General features: G+C 57.3%; 4 protein-coding genes across 4 annotated transcripts; 2 read left to right on the forward strand and 2 right to left on the reverse strand.

Moving 5' to 3' along the window:
* Positions 1-1,267: 1,267 nt before the first annotated feature.
* TRAVEDRAFT_82883 (HET-domain-containing protein) lies at positions 1,268-1,996 on the reverse strand (the record flags this gene model as incomplete). The annotated part of the gene is made up of 1 exon (XM_008045077.1): positions 1,268-1,996. A coding segment is annotated over one exon (729 nt), but the record flags the coding sequence as incomplete, so codon positions are not given.
* Positions 1,997-2,196: 200 nt separating this feature from the next.
* Positions 2,197-3,631, reverse strand: TRAVEDRAFT_154426 (cornichon). Its single transcript, XM_008045078.1, has 6 exons — positions 3,523-3,631; positions 3,252-3,313; positions 3,118-3,186; positions 2,948-3,060; positions 2,707-2,829; positions 2,197-2,631 (listed from the first exon to the last, which is right to left on the reverse strand). Exons 1-6 carry the CDS (start codon positions 3,533-3,535, stop codon positions 2,598-2,600), a joined length of 414 nt encoding a protein of 137 aa, XP_008043269.1. The 5' UTR covers positions 3,536-3,631; the 3' UTR covers positions 2,197-2,597.
* Positions 3,632-7,229: 3,598 nt separating this feature from the next.
* TRAVEDRAFT_173755 (HET-domain-containing protein) lies at positions 7,230-8,731 on the forward strand (the record flags this gene model as incomplete). Its single annotated transcript, XM_008045079.1, has 2 exons — positions 7,230-8,141; positions 8,197-8,731. Coding segments are annotated over 2 exons (1,446 nt in total), but the record flags the coding sequence as incomplete, so codon positions are not given.
* A 6,415-nt stretch (positions 8,732-15,146) lies between these two features.
* TRAVEDRAFT_83558 (HET-domain-containing protein) lies at positions 15,147-15,836 on the forward strand (the record flags this gene model as incomplete). The annotated part of the gene is made up of 1 exon (XM_008045080.1): positions 15,147-15,836. A coding segment is annotated over one exon (690 nt), but the record flags the coding sequence as incomplete, so codon positions are not given.
* Positions 15,837-16,750: the final 914 nt, after the last annotated feature.

Here is a 16,750-nt window from a genome sequence, read left to right on the forward strand (position 1 = left end):
TTTGAGGTGGGTATTTGTATAGCTCGCTTCAAACTCGCATTGTATGTTCTACAGCATACTACCGGTGGACTACGATGTCTATCTAGTTGCAAGATGTAGACCTACTTACACACATTCTCTTTTTCCTCCTCGGCCTGACGTTGCAGTCCCCGGGCTATGGCAGCGAGTGCTGGCAGCGCTAATTCAAAGCAGAGCTCGCGTGTCCGTTCGTCGCCCATCACAAGTGTAAGTATGGCTGACGCGTTTGCATCCACCGTGAGCGTAAGGTCGGCGCTAGTGAGGGACACATCACGGTTGTAGAGGGCTCGAGCTATCTTGACGAATCCAGGCATCATGGAGTATGCCCATCGAAAGAAAACTGCGTCGGATAACAAGCCCAAATCTGCAGCAGCCCGGATCGAGTGGGCGACAGGCAATAGGTGGGTTTGATTGGAGAACAGGAGGATGTCGTATGCGATGGATGTGTTTGTCAGGGAAGGTAGTGTGTCGAAGACGTCAATTGGGGGCACACAGGGCGGGATCCATATGTCCGAATCTATCTGTTCGACCTCCTGCGAGTGTGAAAGCGGCGGCGGAAACGAACTCGGACGGCGTACGGTAGCGAGCTGTGTTGCTGCTACGTACATGCGCACCGCACGCTCATAGGCGCGGCCGTGAGGATGCGGTCTATGGCTGGGCTGGCGGGAGTTGTGTACGAGGTAGATCGTGCGCATGGTGACGCTTTCCCGAATCACCGGCGGGAGCAAGTGGCAGAGGAAGCCGCCACGGCTGCGGCGAAGCTGTCGTTCTGAGGCCTCCTGTGCGTTACCAGAAGGACACATGTTGTGCGGGAAGGTGGGGGTAAATGCACCGATGCGATGAAGGGGGGACGTGCCCGCGTTGATGGACCTGCCGAGGTAGAGACAGAGGAGGCTGTCCGGAAGTCTCAAGTGCTGGCAGGCGAGGACGGCAAAGAAAGCGATATCTGTGTGGGTGCGCGCAGGGATAAGAGGGAGAGTGGCGCGGACACCGAAGCCAGTGATGTGCGTCTCCACCGAGTGCGCCGGGAGTTGCAAGCCCAAGAACTCGGGCCTGAGAGACGGGGACGATTGCTCCTGCGTCGGCGAAGCAGTCCGGGGAGGGTGCGAGCAGCCGCCCGGAGCAGGCGGAGTCGTGAGTGGACTCTTGCGCGAACGTGTCGCTCGGGCAGGGCTGGAAGGTCTGCACGGACAGCACATCGTACAGGTCGAACACGCCCCATGCGAAGAGACTGGTCAGGGGAACAGCACTTCAAAATCTCCTCTTGCAGCCTGTTAAACGCCTTCTCCAGGCCTTCGCCGTAGAGGGCTACCATATTGACGCCAAAGATCCCCATGAGCGAGTATGCGCGGTCTTCCGGGCGCGTGGTGCACCTCCGCGCTGCCCAAGCCATTCGGCACGCGAGGCTGATCTTGTGCAGCGACCGGAAGAGCGTGAGTACTTCCAGGTGGATGCCAGTAGCACGGTGGATGGCGGATGCCCAGGAGTGTTTTGTTCCTATGACGGTCCACTCGGATGAGACGAAGAGGAGGAGGCGGGGCGCAAGAAGCTCTTGGAGGGTCCAGCCGCGGGTGAACCAGAGGCTCCCGACGAAGTTCTCCTCCAGGTCGTCGAGCGCCATGCGCGTATTGTCTGTGGGGACGGGGACGTCGTGGAGGTAAGCGTAGCACACGACAGCATCCTGGTACCAGCGGAACATAGAGTTCAACGCCTCCGAGAGCTCGCTGCTGCTGGTCTTGTCGATGCAGCAGGCATCAAGCCAGGCCCATTCATACCCTTCCGCCCTCGCGAACGCACAGAAGCGGCGGACCTTCTCTGGGGCGACGGATAGCGGGTTGGGATGGGCGCGAAGGGCATGGATGTCCTGGTAGGACGCCTCGTCGCCCTGCCAGACGTGGGAGAGGATGGCGTATGGCGGGTGGGTATCGGGGTTGGGGAAGTGCATGATCCGAAGCGTGCCGGTGTTGAGGAGACGCATTGTTGCGGCTAGCGTCTTTGGTGGTGGAATGGTCAATATCGCTCAGCCGGATAGCTTTGAGCAAGAGGTCGTACTCACCTTGGCTGGTACAAGGAAAGGGCCATGCACGACTAACTGTTGGGGCAGTGAAGATATACACGACTCTTTCCCCGGAAACCACATACAGGGTGACTGAACTCAAAGGAGCGACTAGGCGGTGCCGTAGATCCATTGCTGTGTACATGCGTCCTATTGCCACATAAACCTTTGCTCGCGAAGATGTTACGTTACACGCTGTGGTGCTGTGTGTAGACCCCTCCCCTCATCAGCGAAATACCAGTGCAGTACACACAGCGCACGCGCCGTCAGCGCAAAGAGAGATAGAGAAAAGAAGAAAACAAGCATCGTTGGCAGCTACGTACGCGTAGATTAGATCAGTGGGCGTGCAAGCGTCCCGTCCCGCGCTCTCTTCTCCGCCATTTTCGTACACCCCGTGCCCTCCTACTCTCGCCTCCGCCGCACCAGCCGGCACCAGCAGCACCTTCCCCCACCCCGCGCAGTCGTCGACAGGTCGTGATAAGCGTGAATCGTGGCAGAGACGTGGCGTGACGCGTGCCGGCGCTCACTCGCTCTCCTGGATGAGCGCGAGGATCATCCTGCGCAGCGGGTCAGACGCGTCAGTCATGGGCGCTAGATAGTAGGAGGGGGAGAGGGAAGGAGGGGGGACGCACCGGTAGAGGTAGTAGAAGAAGCTGAGGAGGTAGAACCCGAGCTTGAAGAAGCTCTCCTTCTTGTGGTTCGGGAGCGTGCGGAAGATCTCGGTCGCGTCGTACATGTGGTTGCCGCCCCGTATCCTGCACGTGGCGCAGTCGGTCAGTCACTATCTCTCGTTTGCCCCTTCGCTCGCTCAATACACGCGAGTACGACAACGGCAGAGGGGAGGTCGAGAGATGGGTAGAGGCGAGGACGCACTTGTTTATATTGTACGCGAGCAGGGGTGCGTTGAGGAGGAACGCTATCCATTGGCCGGACAGAAGGAAGAGCAGGGAGAGGAACGCGTGCGCGATGTTCTCGGGAAGGACGAACTGGCGGCAGACGCGCTATTAGCTGTGTCCGAACTCGAGAACGAGGATAGGGCGCACCTGGTTGAGCTTATTACAGAGGTCTATCGGGTTGATGTAATCGCACTCGAGGTCGGAGAACATGATGATCTGTGTGTTGGATCCACAGAGATGAGCGGTGCACGAGCAACGAGCCACAGACGAGAGAAACGCACGAAGAAGACCATGGTAAACAAGAGTCCAGCGGCCATGAGGACCGAGAAGAGGAAGAGCCATCCTGGGTGTCCAGACGAGCGTCGGCACGCGCACACGAGTCAGGACCCAACCGTGAATTTGGGGTGTCCCACGACGGCAAGCGGTACGTTATTTTTTCGTGTGTGAGCGGGCGAGAGTGAGAAAGGCAGGATGTGTTCCACGGAAGCAATAATTCGAGGCCGACGTCAGCTCGATATCCTGCACGAGAGGTGGGAAACGGAGAAGACTGACCTGCGCCACCCATCGTGATCTAGAGCGCACTAAATTCTACAACAAGCAATATTCGCAGAGCTGCTGGTGCGCGACAGTGAGTCGGACGGCGGCGAGGGAGGAAGAGGACGAGGAGGAGGACGAGCGCAGGCCAGACGCCCGCTGCCAACACTCCTCCACCTGTCACGCCGTCCTCCCGCCTGCCGTAAAGTCACACATGGTAACGGACCGCGACAGTCACGGTCACACTCTACCAGCCGCCTGTTGCTGCTGGCAGTCGCTTGGTTGCGACCTGCCGCGACTCGCGAGCCACGAACATCAGCTCGCATAGCCTATGTGTTTTGTTTGAGAGCATTATAGTGGTATGTACTTTATTTCTTTGCTGCACTAGAGCTCTATATTCCCGACAAGTCCCCACATTGTGCTGGCTGGAGTCAAAACACGCGCTGCTTGCTCACTCTTCATTCAGTGTTCCGCACCTGTTTGTCTGTATCGCTCTGGTTCAAATGACGCTGTACATGCCCTTCTGGATCTACCGTTGACTTAGACTCTATATCCAAATGGATCCTCGTCGCTTTCTGCCTACTCTGGGCCTTTGTTCCATCTATAGCTGTGCAGGCCTATCTAGGGGCTTGAAGCTCAGTGGTAGCTGGCAACGCCCTTTGCTTTGCGGTACACGGCGCTAATTCGAACAGGTGTTACCGGCGATACCTTGATGTGCCTCACACGCTCACCAGCATCTTCGTCGACGACGGCCCGAACGTCGCCAACGCGAGCCTTCCGTCAACGCGGAGCGACTGTGGCCTGCCACCTGCTTGCTCAGTACGTCTCCTTCCATAGTTCCCGCAAATCTTCACGCTACTTCCTGACGCGCTGAGCACATCCCGCCACCGCCCAAACTGAATGAGCCGGCATGCTGTCTGCGCGCTGAGTATCTTCAAGGGCGGGTCGCGGACGAGCCATGGCAGACGCCGCAAGCGGGCGGACAGTGACGGAGTGCTGCGGCCGACTCGAGATCTGGTGCATGGACGAGTGGGCGTCCAGATTCGTCGGTCCGTTGATCTATGGGTCCACGTCGGCCGGTAGGGTAGAGGCCGTTGGGTGGTCGGATCGCGGGTCTCTCTTTTGCTGTGATCCCGTATATATTCACCGCCGCACCTGGTGTACAATTTTGGAACCGTATCTACCAGGGAATTCCCGCTGGCCTGGGTACGTGACCACATCCCCGAGCAGCTCTTCCAACTTGCCTCGCCCAACATCGATGCTGACCATTTGTTCTAGGCAGGTGGTTCTCTCGTCTCGCCCTTGTTACCGTTATCTATCCACTGGCCTACCCTTCGTCAGCCCTCGTTATCGACTCAGAGCCCACGCTCTTTGCTGCCATAGTCATTGGCAAGTCCGATGGACATCGGAGGTCAAACACCGCCCGCCCCTTCTTCGCCGTCCAGTGCGCAGCCATCAACGTGCACTGATGTGTGTTTGACAGTACTCTACTACGCCATGTCTAGGATCTCGTTCAGGCCAGGATGCTCAGCCTGAGGTAGGCACCTTCTTTGCCTGATATTGGGTTGCCGGACTGAAGTCTTGGGTCTTGTTCCTGGCATGCGGCATCGGATGCGGTGCGGGAGCCGCCGATAATGTGGCCTTGGGGCGATACTGGTGGCGGCGAGAAGCAGACCGGTATTAGTGTTCTGGCTTCTCTTCACGGTGTCGTGCGGATGCAGGCGGTGCTCGGTGGGCTTCATCATCGATGGTTGCGTTTAAAAGCCTCTCCCGTGTTTATGCGAAGGTATTGTACGCCGTTCTATCCTTGAAGAGCTGAGCAGCACCTGAGAGGAGCACAGGCCGCGCTATAGTTTTGAAGACTGCCAAGGTTTCCGGGCGCGGATGACGAGCGTCTTGCATCCACTGGTGGGACCTGTGCCCGCACAGGTTGAGAAGTGCTTCCTGGCTGCGGCAGGCTGTATTGTCGTGACTCGAGATCCAAATTTACCGCACTGCCCAATAACGTCAAGCTCGAGCCACTCGAATACCCCGAAAAAATTGCCAGTCGTTACACTGCTCTCTCGCACGCCTGACAGGATGCCGGCAATCCGAGGAGATCCTTCGGTCAGTTCACGAGGATGCATAAGTGAGCGACCCGAAGTGTAACCGTCTTGCGCGAGTCTAGGGCCCCCTCCAGTGGCATTGGGTCGACGCTCGGAGGTGGCTTGCGTCGACTAGAGGGGCAGCGTCGAGCCAGAACTTGAGCGAGTACGCGGAGTCGTCTCGCTACCAGTAGCTGACTGCGAGCCGCACCAGGCCACATCATGCGCTCGCTGTCACCGGCCGGGTCCGGGCCCGGCGGCGCGCACACAGTGCGCCGCGGACACCTGGATCGCGCGCCCTAGCAGTGGCAGGGCGGCGAGAGCAAGTACGTGCAATGCGGTGAAAGAGTACATGTCATGTGCGGAGGCTCTGAGTTTTTCCCGTGCATGGGCTGTGGTAGATATATTCCGCCACAAGGTGTGTCGGTAGGTAGTTGAGATGGTGCATTTTCTGATACAGTGGCAGGCAATACAGTGAGGCTAAAGCATGAGTCAAGGTCAAAGAGTGCGCGGGGGTTTGGATGAGCGGACAGAGGAGCGGTATCGCTTTCCATGTCCAAGTGTACAGCAGGGTGGGTATGGGGTGGTTGGGCCTGCACCGTGCGGTCTGAGGAAATGAAGTGTTCGCAGGACCGGCTGAGCCAGCGCATCGAGCGACGAGTGAAATGCCGTAGTTCAGATGCGATATTTTTTCGAAGAGTTATGAGTCTACCTACGGTCGGGAGTGTCAGAGTCTGGGTATGGGCGAAGGTAGGCTCGTATTTTGTATGACGGCGAGATGCCCAAGAGAGAAGAACGCCGACGGAGACGTCGGAGAGACGGCAGCGGAAGGTGCTGAGGACGCCCTCGTTAATGCCCATGACCTCCTCCAAAACGCCCGCGAGGTCTACCTTCTCTCTGATGATGATCTAGTCCTCGACGAGTAAGACAACACGTGGAGGATGCTTTTGTACAGAGAGTAAGGCTTAACGCGGCAAGGTTGAGGCAACGGAACGGACAGAGCCCGCGCAAGGACTCCGTACTGTCGAGAAGCGCACGTCTCGCGCTTATCTCGCTGCTCCGTACTGTCGAGAAGCGCACGTCTCGCGCTTATCTCGCTGGAGAGGTCTCGGCGCTGTTGCTCGCTGTTGTGTTCTCTGTCCAGACACGGACACGGATTTTGTCCCGAATCAGCGTACAGTACGCGTCAATCCGCGCTATTGCCCTCTCTTTGGACACAAAATGCAGCCGCGCGTGAAGCCCGCGCGAATTGACGCGTACTGTACGCTGATTCGGGACAAAATCCGTGTCCGTGTCTGGACAGAGAACACAACAGCGAGCAACAGCGAGACCTCTCCAGCGAGATAAGCGCGAGACGTGCGCTTCTCGACAGTACGGAGCAGCGAGATAAGCGCGAGACGTGCGCTTCTCGACAGTACGGAGTCCTTGCGCGGGCTCTGTCCGTTCCGTTGTCTCAACCTTGCCGCGCTTACTCTCTGTACAAAAGCATCCTCCACCATGAGCTCCCAAGCACTCGTCACCCATTTCCGCCTCACTAGCCTCTCACTAGTCAATGTGAGTGCTCTCTTTCTTGCCCCCAAAAGAGCCGCCATCAAACTCAGGCTCACGATATTATATGTCCTGGCGTACTTACTAGCCCGCATGCGGCTAATATCTACGGATCCCCACCTGCGTGTCGGGCACTTCAACCTCCCGAGCGAAGTCGATGTCGGTTACGCCATTCTCTCGCATGTTTGGCGACATTCCGGCGAACAACCATACGCGGAGGTTCATCGGTTAGCACACGAGGGTGCCAAAGTGAGCGACCCGCGCTTGAGCACCAAGGTCCGGGAGTGCCACAGGCTTGCGCGAGCAAACGGCCTCCGCTGGTTTTGGGTTGACGCCCCCTGCATCGACCAGACAAACAGCGCGGAACTCTCAGAGGCGATCTCGTCAATGTACGAGTGGTATGCGCAGGCCTCGATTTGTTTTGCCCACCTCCCCGACGTCCCTCCCGATGACATCATCCGCGCTCCCGGCTCCGCGTTCCGGCGCAGCATCTACTTCCGGCGCGCATGGACGCTGCAGGAACTCATCGCTCCTCGCCGCGTCCTCTTTCTCTCCGCCGACTGGACCGTGCTCGGAGACAAGCAGGAGCTCGCAGACCTCCTGGAGGAGATCACCGGCATCGACCAGGATGTCCTCACCTTCCACCGCCCCCTTTCCGAAGTCTCCGTCGCCGTTCGTCTCTCTTGGGCATCACACCGCGACGCCAGCCGTCTGGAAGACAAGGCGTATTGCTTGATGGGCCTTTTTGACATTCATATGACTGCCTGCTATGGCGAAGGCGCGCACAAAGCATTCGGCAGACTGCAAGTGAAGATCTTGGAACGAGTCTGCGACCACACGCTTCTGGCTTGGGCCGGATCCCGAGACCCGCGCAACCCGTCAATCTGGCCCTTCGCCCCCTCCCCAGAGGCATTCACGCGAGAGTTTCGTCTGGTCGCGGTGGATATGCGGCGTTTCGTGGAGTCTATCAGGCATCTATGCTCAGTATCTTATCCAGGGCAGCCGGTGAGTCCCTTCGCCATTCTGTATCCAGGCCTAGTAATTGATGGGCGTCATCAAGCTTGTACCGTCTATTGGACCGGTCGACCATCACGGTTTGAGATGCCGCCTGCCTGTTCTCTGCTATGGATCAACGCCGCTTGCCGCGTTACTCGCTTGCCGGGAAGAACACTCACCGTCGACCTACATCGTGCTCGCTTTGCACAGCAACCCTTCTTTGCTCCGCGAAGTCTACAATGTGGCGGCACGGCCTCGATTAGTCCCCATCAACATGGACCTCATAGCTCGCAATATGACCACCCAGAGCTCGGCGCTGAACATGCGTTTCATGAGCTTCCATATCGCAGTCCTCGCTCCGCTGTCCCTTGCTCCCTCTCTCTCTCACGCCCTTTCTCTTTCTTCACACCTCCCCCCCAGGCCGGACACCGATGCCGATGCGGCTTCTAGATCCGATGCCCCTCGTTTCAAGGGCACCCTACCTCCGCCTCGACACTCGCATCCTCGCCTACATGTCGTCCAGCTCGTTCTCCGTACCATCCGGCTCATCTTCCACGCCATTCAGCGCAATCGCCGCCGCGCCGTCCAGCTCATTTACCGTATCATTCAGCTTCTCCGGTCTTCCGGGAATGGTGCGGTGGTGGCGCGACGGCGCACGCTACCGTGACGGATCTTCAGGATCGACCTCATTGCAGTGGCATCGATCATAGTGTCTGGTACCCTCGCGCCGTCGTCTGTCATGTCTCCGCCCGATACTCGCCTGTGCGCTTACTTCCCTGCCTCTCGACGTCTTCTGCCTCACGTCTCGCACGCGTTTGATGTGTACGGTGGATAGTTTCTGCTGACCTGTGCTCTTTATTACAATAGAGGACCATGACTGTATATTTCTCTCCTGCACTCTCCTCGTTCTGGTTTGCCGCACTCACCGTGTTTTATCCTGCTCTCTTCCCAACAATACCTCCCTGTTCTGTGCCTGCTGTTCTGAGATCTGCTGTCGACCTGTGGCTCTCTAGCGCTGTACACCGTGTACCCATCTCGCTGTTATTCGCTCTGCCCGCCTGCGTTTCCCTTTTGTATAGACATACTTGAAGCTCATCAATGGCTAGAAACTCCTCCTCGGCTACTGCTTTGCAGTACACTAGATTGACCGACACTTCGGGTCGTTCCCAATGCGAGCCGGACATCGATGACATCCTCCGACATCGGAATCTTCTATGTCATTGCCGTTCCAGTAATTTGGAGCCGAGGTGCGTACCACTTCTAGAAGAGGATCATGTCTATGCTAACGTGTACCGGTATAACTCAAGGGTGCCATTGCAGGCGTGCGGCGCGGTCGTGCGGCGTACCACGATGAATAAGCGGGCAAGCGCGAAAGATGGCTCGGACTATCAATCAGACGAGTGGGAGCGGCGCGGTGGGTTGTTAGGGATCACTGCATTGATACAATACACAGCTGATACGATGGCCGTGGTTATAGATTGCGCACCAGGCTCGCGAGAAATGCGCTCGGTTAGGAGACCAGTGGACTCGCCCGTGGTTCGGGCCAGGCAGTGCGTCTCTTTTTAGCTTCTGTCTGCATTATGTACGAGGAACTTACTCGATGATGAGGTAGAGACTCGCTGCGGTCGACTTGATCGACTCTCCACGGACCGCACCGGTGTCGCGCATTTGAAGCAGGACGTCACGCCCACCTGTGTCTTCGTGGATGCATCGACTCGACGGCCCACAGCAAAAGTCCAGCGCGCGGCAACGGTCCCACGCCGCCGGCGTCCCCAGTCATCTCCTTCCCCATGCGCCCGCAGGTCTTCACGGTGCGCGATTTGCGGGCTCGGATGGCAACGACTTGAAGCTGCCTGCGATGCGGATTATAGTGGAGGATCCCGCCACCGCAGACGCATCCGTGAGCGCGCGTTGCGGTGTAGGTACTGCATGTATGAAATTCGGGACGTCGAGGTAGGCAAAGTTCAAGGGCCGCCCTGCCCGCGACCGGGCATGCAGCCTGCAGAGTCAAGCACGATCTCCCGCTGCCAAATCGCGAGCTTGCGCGCGGACCACACAAGAGTCTTGCGATCGGAATCGCCACCGTGGATTCGTCCATCAGGTCCTGCCCCAGTTCAGGTATACTCTGACTCTGTGCCCTCCCGAGCATCCGATAGCCGCTCGTCTCTCCCCGTGTACCTGTACGGCCGCTCTCGCCGCGTAGAGCCCCATAGCTCCGTCGAGCTAGCGTACCGTACCCACACTCGCCTCCGCGTCGTATCTGCACGTCTCCACACCCGTTGGTCCTCCGCCGCCCATGGATAGTAGTACGTGCCCGGCCTCGCGCCCGCCCGTTGCGCATAAAGCCGCGCCGGGTCGATGTGTGTTCCGAGCGGGTTGTGTTCTGTGGCAGGAATCCCGATCGCGTCGAGCTGCTGCTGCTTGAATGGGGGAGGGTTTTCAGGGCGTCAGACTTGGCGAGCATGGCATAGACGCCGCCTTCCTGGCGGATGGCTTCTGTGAAGGCGAGGCGGCCTTTCGAAGAACACGATCACTACGTCCACCCTGCGCTCATCTGTCAGTATGCTGGACACACTCAGTGTATGAAGTACGCACCTGGTGATTAACGTATCCTTCCTGTCGTTCGCTCAGTCGACTCTGAGCCCGGCGCGGATGGAGGTGGAGGTTGAAGTCGTCGTCCTTGTGGCTGCTGAAACAACTGGATGTACCCCTTCAACATCCAATCTCGAGTCGGCGCCTTGATGGCCTTGACGAACAGCCGCTTATGAGAGTACGGGTCGCACGCGTTCGCGCACTCCTCGATTTCGCTCGCGGTCTTCTTCACAACGTTGTGGCAAAGCGCAGGCCGATGCTCAGTGAGCTCATCGCAGCCAGCGCGGTTTATGCGTACACCTTGGAGTCTGAGCGTGTGCAAATATACTATCAGCAAGGGCGTCTGGAAAGGACGTACTGTAGTAGCGCAGCGATCAAGCTGCGCATTTCGGGGCACAGCAGGGTGGTCTGCTTGTCGTTGTAACGGCACTTTGCCTCCGGCTCGATGACAACCTTGCATGCCTCTATGGGGACTGCCGGTGGAGGATTTGTGAGTCAAGACCTCTGGAGGACAAAGGAGAATCGTGCGTACTGGCGAGGAATGGGTGTCACTAGGCGTTGAGTGCGTGCGAGAACACGTCATGACGTCGATCAGTAGGTACTAGGCCCACACAATCGCTCCCGGCGGTAGCGTGGCCTGCTGCGTACGCCAAGTCCACGGAGGGGAACTCTTTCTCAAGCCTGTTCGGGCGTGACGTACATGAGATACGGCAGTTATGATAAGTAAGCGCAAAGGGATATGCTTACCCGCACGACCACTAGCAGGCATTGAAGCTTGACTGAGCGACGCCATGGAAGGCGTCCTGGGTATCCCCGAGTTCTGTAGATGACAAGGACCTTCTCTCCGTTACTCTCCATGGCTCGAGAGAAATGCTTTCCCTCTTCGCGGGTAGGTTTGGTGTGAGATGGTCATAGCGTGGACATCCAAGAACGCCCGTCAGAGAAGGTTGCGACTGGGGTATACAGATTTGGGATCCGAGACCGCCGGATGGCCCTGCGCAACCTTCCAGCTGCGCGAATGATGTCGTATACAATGCGGAAAAGCTTGACCTCCTGGGTACACGCCAAAACTAACAGCGGCGTGCAGCGCTTACGAAGTCCGGACGTATACGTAGGATATTATCGGGCGCAGTTTATGGCGAATATGTCGAGCCTTAAGCCTCGGGATGAGGCCTCAGCTGTCGTGAGGCATGAGGCCTAGCCAGCAATGAGTGACTGAAGCTTGAAACTTGAAATTCGGAGGAGGTCAACGTTAACATGTTGACAAACGCAGTAAGCGGTGTTACGATCGCGATTGATAGTTCAAGCTCCGCTCCTTAGAGTAATCCTTAAAGGTAAGAACGTTGGACAGGCGCCAGTGCAAGAGGCCCTTCCCCTCCTGCTCTTCTATAAAGTTTTGCCTCTCTTGCTCTCCCGCTATTCTCTCCCCTTCCCCCTCGATGGTCTGAATCCTTGATGGAACAGACGGCTACGCTTTTCCCTTACACGTTGGGCAATCCTCCCGAAGAGGCTCTTTATTTAATGCAAACGTTTGCGGCAGTCGTCAACAAGCGTCTTATCGTTCAAGTCCAGTGCTAGTGCCAGTGTCTCTCGCAGGAACATGGCCGCTTGGTTGACGCTCCCTGTATCGATGCGCGGCGCGGAGTGAGCGAGTAAGTCTCGGAATCGATCTCTATGTACCACTGAAACCGTTTTTATGCGTCTTGAGCCTGCTTTCGTTATCTCCCCGTCGTCCTCGCGTCGGATACGCCGACAACATTCGCGCATCCGACTCCGTGTTTCTCTTAGGCATCGGACCGTAATTCTTGCCGTCTGGAATGAAACGCACGCCGCTTATTGGGCTTCGCGGTATCTATATGTCGGTCATATATGGCAAAGGTGACGAAGGCTTTGTCACATTACAGAAACCCATCCTACAGAACGTCCGGTTGAACTCCTTCCCCACGACTTCCGGTGATTCTTTCCATGTCTACGATTCGAGGCCTGACTGAACCGACTCTAGTTCTTGTCTTTCACCACGTATGGATGGCCGACGTCGGATGTCGCACTCGCCCATGATAGCGGAATATTTCACGCCCGCGGGCTGGTCGCTATCTCGGCTCCTCTGCCTCGACCCGGATTTTATTGCACCCTTTTGAACGGCCCAGATCTCGTGTCCGGTCAGCGTTTTTTTCTCTGTTTTGTTTTTTGGATCTGACGTATCATACACATGTAGTGCATATACAGCCGTCTACAGTAATTCTTGTACGGGTGTTTGCCCGGTCATCGTCGAGCGTACGGTTTATCGGCACGCCTATTTCCCTCTTCTCCCACCATTCCCGGCCGATATCGCGCCAGAGACCAATGCCAGCATGGATCTCGATTGCAATGCCTATCGCTGCCGGCGCGGGATCATCATCCCCTTCCTTAGCACCCAGATATCCTCTATCGGCTCGTTAGGGTCCTCAAATGATAGACAGCAACCCAAGTCTCCCCTTCGTATGGTGGCGACGCCGCGGCGGTCCCTGTGATGGTGGCTCTTCGCCGTCTTGGATCCGTCGTGGCCGTCTCAGACTTCTCGTGGACCCCGTCGGGTCGTCGAGCCATGTGCCCATACACCCTGCGCACCTCGGACCATTACCGTCGTCTACCGCCACTCCATCAGCGCCGGGTGTCAAGCACATGTCCTGGCCAGTTTTCGTCTTTCTCTCACGCCGAAAATACGATGCTAACATCCTCCTTCGCGAACCGCAGATACTCGTATGAGTCACACTGGCGCCTGCACGACACGACACGGCGTGCAATGAATTCCCGAACAGCTGCGGCTCAAACTCGAGTGTGGATAGTCATGCTCAGAGTTGCCCCTCGCCCTCTGGAAAATGGAACCGCACTCACTGATGTCGAGCAAATGTGAGTTACCCTTATTCATGCACCGCACGGAAATACTCTTCCACCGCCGGGGGGCTCACGTATATCCTGTCTCGTCCGAGTGAATAATAACTGATACAGAAGCTGACATCGGTGGTTTTAGGACGGTCTCGAGGACCCGGAACAAGGCCTGCGCGGATGTGTCAGGCGTCAGAACTTGGCGCGCCCTATGGCGCAGGTACCCCGTGAGCTTTTTGGATATCCTCGTGCAGACAAGCCTGAGAAATTTCAGGCTGGCACGCAGCTTCCTCTACAAGGTGGTGCGTTTTTTTAAACTCGGTATACTTACGCTATGCATGCAGTATTCACGCAATGGTGCGGAACGTCGTCGCGGCCGAGTTGACAAACTACTTCTCCGTAGAATAACACCAGTGCCGCGTGTCTGACACAAAACATGGAGACTACCGGTCCGAACGCCGCATTTTCTCTGGCGTCCGCAGTGCGTCTTGTCCGTTCTCGTGCTGCATGCGTTCTGATATTTACAGCGCTATCATATCGGGCAACACCTGCCAACAGTGGCGACCCGAAGCTCCCCGCGCTACAACACGCGATGCTGACCATAATTGCATCCGGAGACGTACGCGACTGCTTCCTCGCCGCGGACTTGGGTGATACGCGGCCAAACGGGGAGGGCTTGTCTGCGCTCAGGCGTAGCATAATTTTCGAGCGCGCTGGGTGTGGTCGGGCACAGCGCCTCGACGCGTGGCGTCTGATATGTGGGTGAGTTGTCGGCGCCGGTGCCACTGCTGCTGCGACCAGACCCGGGCCCGAGGAGACGTCCCGACCTGGGCGAAAGGCGAGACGAAAGGTGCGTGAGAGGAAGAGACATGTACGCTTACTGCATGATAACGTAAATGTCGTGTGCAGACCAAGGAGGGATGTCTATTATCTTTCCAAAATAACGTTGGGGCTGCATGCGAGATGATTTTGTAGCGGGTCATGTCGGTTCAGGCTTTCGCGCTTACTCACTTCCCCCTCTTTCCCTCTCTCCCTCTCTACCTCTCTACGTCTCCCCCTCTCTCCATCTACCCGTTCCTCCCTCTTTTCTGCCTCCCTCCTACGTCCTGCTTTCCGACCATACCTCAAAAGCTGGTATATCAAGTCATCTACGTGACCAAATCCCTTCTCCCCACATTCCACTCCAGTACAACGCCAGCAAGCGGGCTCGGGGCTTGATTCACTCCAGGTATATTTCCTCCAGTTCGACTGATAATGAAGGCAGTTGTCTCTCTTTTTAGTCCTGCCTAGGTACTCATTGCATCCTTTGGTTCCTCAGGCAGACAATACTACGGTGCAACATCCGCAGACCAGCTCGGCGCTCACCTGGAGAATTCTCAGGAATTGGCAGGTGCGTTTGTAGAACTCGTGGCTTGTGTTGCGTTAAGCCGCGCTCGCTCTAGAGTCCTTCATCACCACTCCCACTTTTGCACAATGTCAACAATCATGCGAATGCTCTCCTCCACGAACTCCCGCGTGCGATTCCGCACTTTCAACTCCCCGAAGGCCGTCGTCGGCGACTATGCTGTGCTATCACACGTATGGAACGGCATCGAGCAATCCTACCCCGGAATCGCCCGTCTGGAGCGCGCAGGCGCCGCAGTAAACGACCCCCGTCTCTGCTTCAAAGTACGCGAGTGCCTCCGTCTCGCGCAGGTCTACCACTGCCCGTGGATCTGGATGGACGCTCCTTGCATCGACAAGCGGAGCAGCGCGGAGATTTCCGAATCCATCCGGTCCATGTTCAAGTGGTATTCGCAGTCGTCGGTCTGCTTCGCCTATTTGGCGGACGTACCCTCCAATTCGGGTCCGATAGACGCCCCCGACTCCGCTTTCAGGCGCAGCAAATACTTCTTGCGAGGTTGGACGCTCCAGGAACTCATCGCCCCTCGCCGTGTCGTATTTCTCGCCAAAGACTGGACAGTTCTGGGAGAGAAACGGGAGCTTGCGGGCCTTCTGGAGGAGATCACGGGGATCGACGCCGACGTCCTCACTTTCCGTCACTCCCTCTCTGACATCAGTGTCGCACGCCGTCTGTCTTGGGCGTCGCGCCGCGAGACTGGCCGTCCGGAAGACATGGCGTACTGCTTGATGGGATTATTCGATATACACATGCCCGTTCTGTACGGCGAAGGAGGTGCGGCGTTTGAAAGGCTGCAAGAGGCCATTCTACAGAAGATCTGCGACCACACACTCCTGGCTTGGGAGTTCCCAGATACTCCTCATCCCTCCGACTCCTCATCGCCCTCCCCGTGGCCCTTCGCACCATCCCCAGCAGCATTTGAACGAGCGTCTGGTCTGATTTCGGTGAACATGCAGCAATTTGTGGCGGCGATTGCGCCTCTGTGCGAAGCCTCCGATCGACAGCATCCGGTGAGTTCGATCGTCGCGGCATTCTCGCACTGATCTCACCTGAAGAGCACCAAGATCCTGCCAAGCATCGGTCCGGCAGACCACAACGGAATCAGATGCCATCTTCCTATCCTCTTTTGTGGATCCACGCCCTTCGCCGTCATACTTGCGTGTCGGGAGGGTCAATCGCCGTCATCGTATGTCGCGCTCGCCCTGCGCAGCGACTGCCCACCGGTCCCTGGAGTGTATAATATCGGGGCGGAGGCTCGGGGAGCGACTACGTCGACGCCGGAGCAGCCAACATCTCGACTTCTTCGCGTCAACCTGGATCTTGTGGCGTGCCATATGGCCAACCAGGCGGCTCTCGCTCACGTTGCTGCAGTGCAGAAATCGGCGCTGACTTTGCGCTTCATGGAGTTCTACATCGCTTCCGCTCCCCCCTGCGAGCGCTGACAAACGTACAAGCTAGTCTTCCCGTCGTCTAGCGGCGAAGCGACGACGTACGCTTCGGAGACGCCCCGATGGTGACTGGGCCCCCGTGAGCACGGGTAATTCTGGTAATTTCTCCTTGTCACCTGTATGTCCCCCCGACATGTTCCGCTTGTGCGCTTACGTCTCTGCCCTCTGTGATGCAGTGTCTCATGTCCGCGTCCTGATACACGTCTGGCGTGCACGATACATGCCTTCCGCGGATGGCGGTGCTTTGCTACGATACGATAAGGCTGCATATTTCTCTGCTGCGCCATGCTTGCTCACCCTTCATTGTAGTA

The sequence above is a fragment of the Trametes versicolor genome (assembly GCF_000271585.1).
Source record: "Trametes versicolor FP-101664 SS1 unplaced genomic scaffold TRAVEscaffold_11, whole genome shotgun sequence".
Lineage (NCBI taxonomy): Eukaryota > Fungi > Basidiomycota > Agaricomycetes > Polyporales > Polyporaceae > Trametes > Trametes versicolor.

Excerpts from the sequence above, each read along its gene's own strand:
- TRAVEDRAFT_154426 (XM_008045078.1), bottom strand. Across the intron at positions 3,061-3,117 it reads TCTGTAATAAGCTCAACCAG|TTCGTCCTTCCCGAGAACAT; the intron begins GTGCGCCCTATC and ends GTCTGCCGCCAG. Across the intron at positions 2,830-2,947 it reads CTCGCGTACAATATAAACAA|GATACGGGGCGGCAACCACA; the intron begins GTGCGTCCTCGC and ends CGCCACGTGCAG.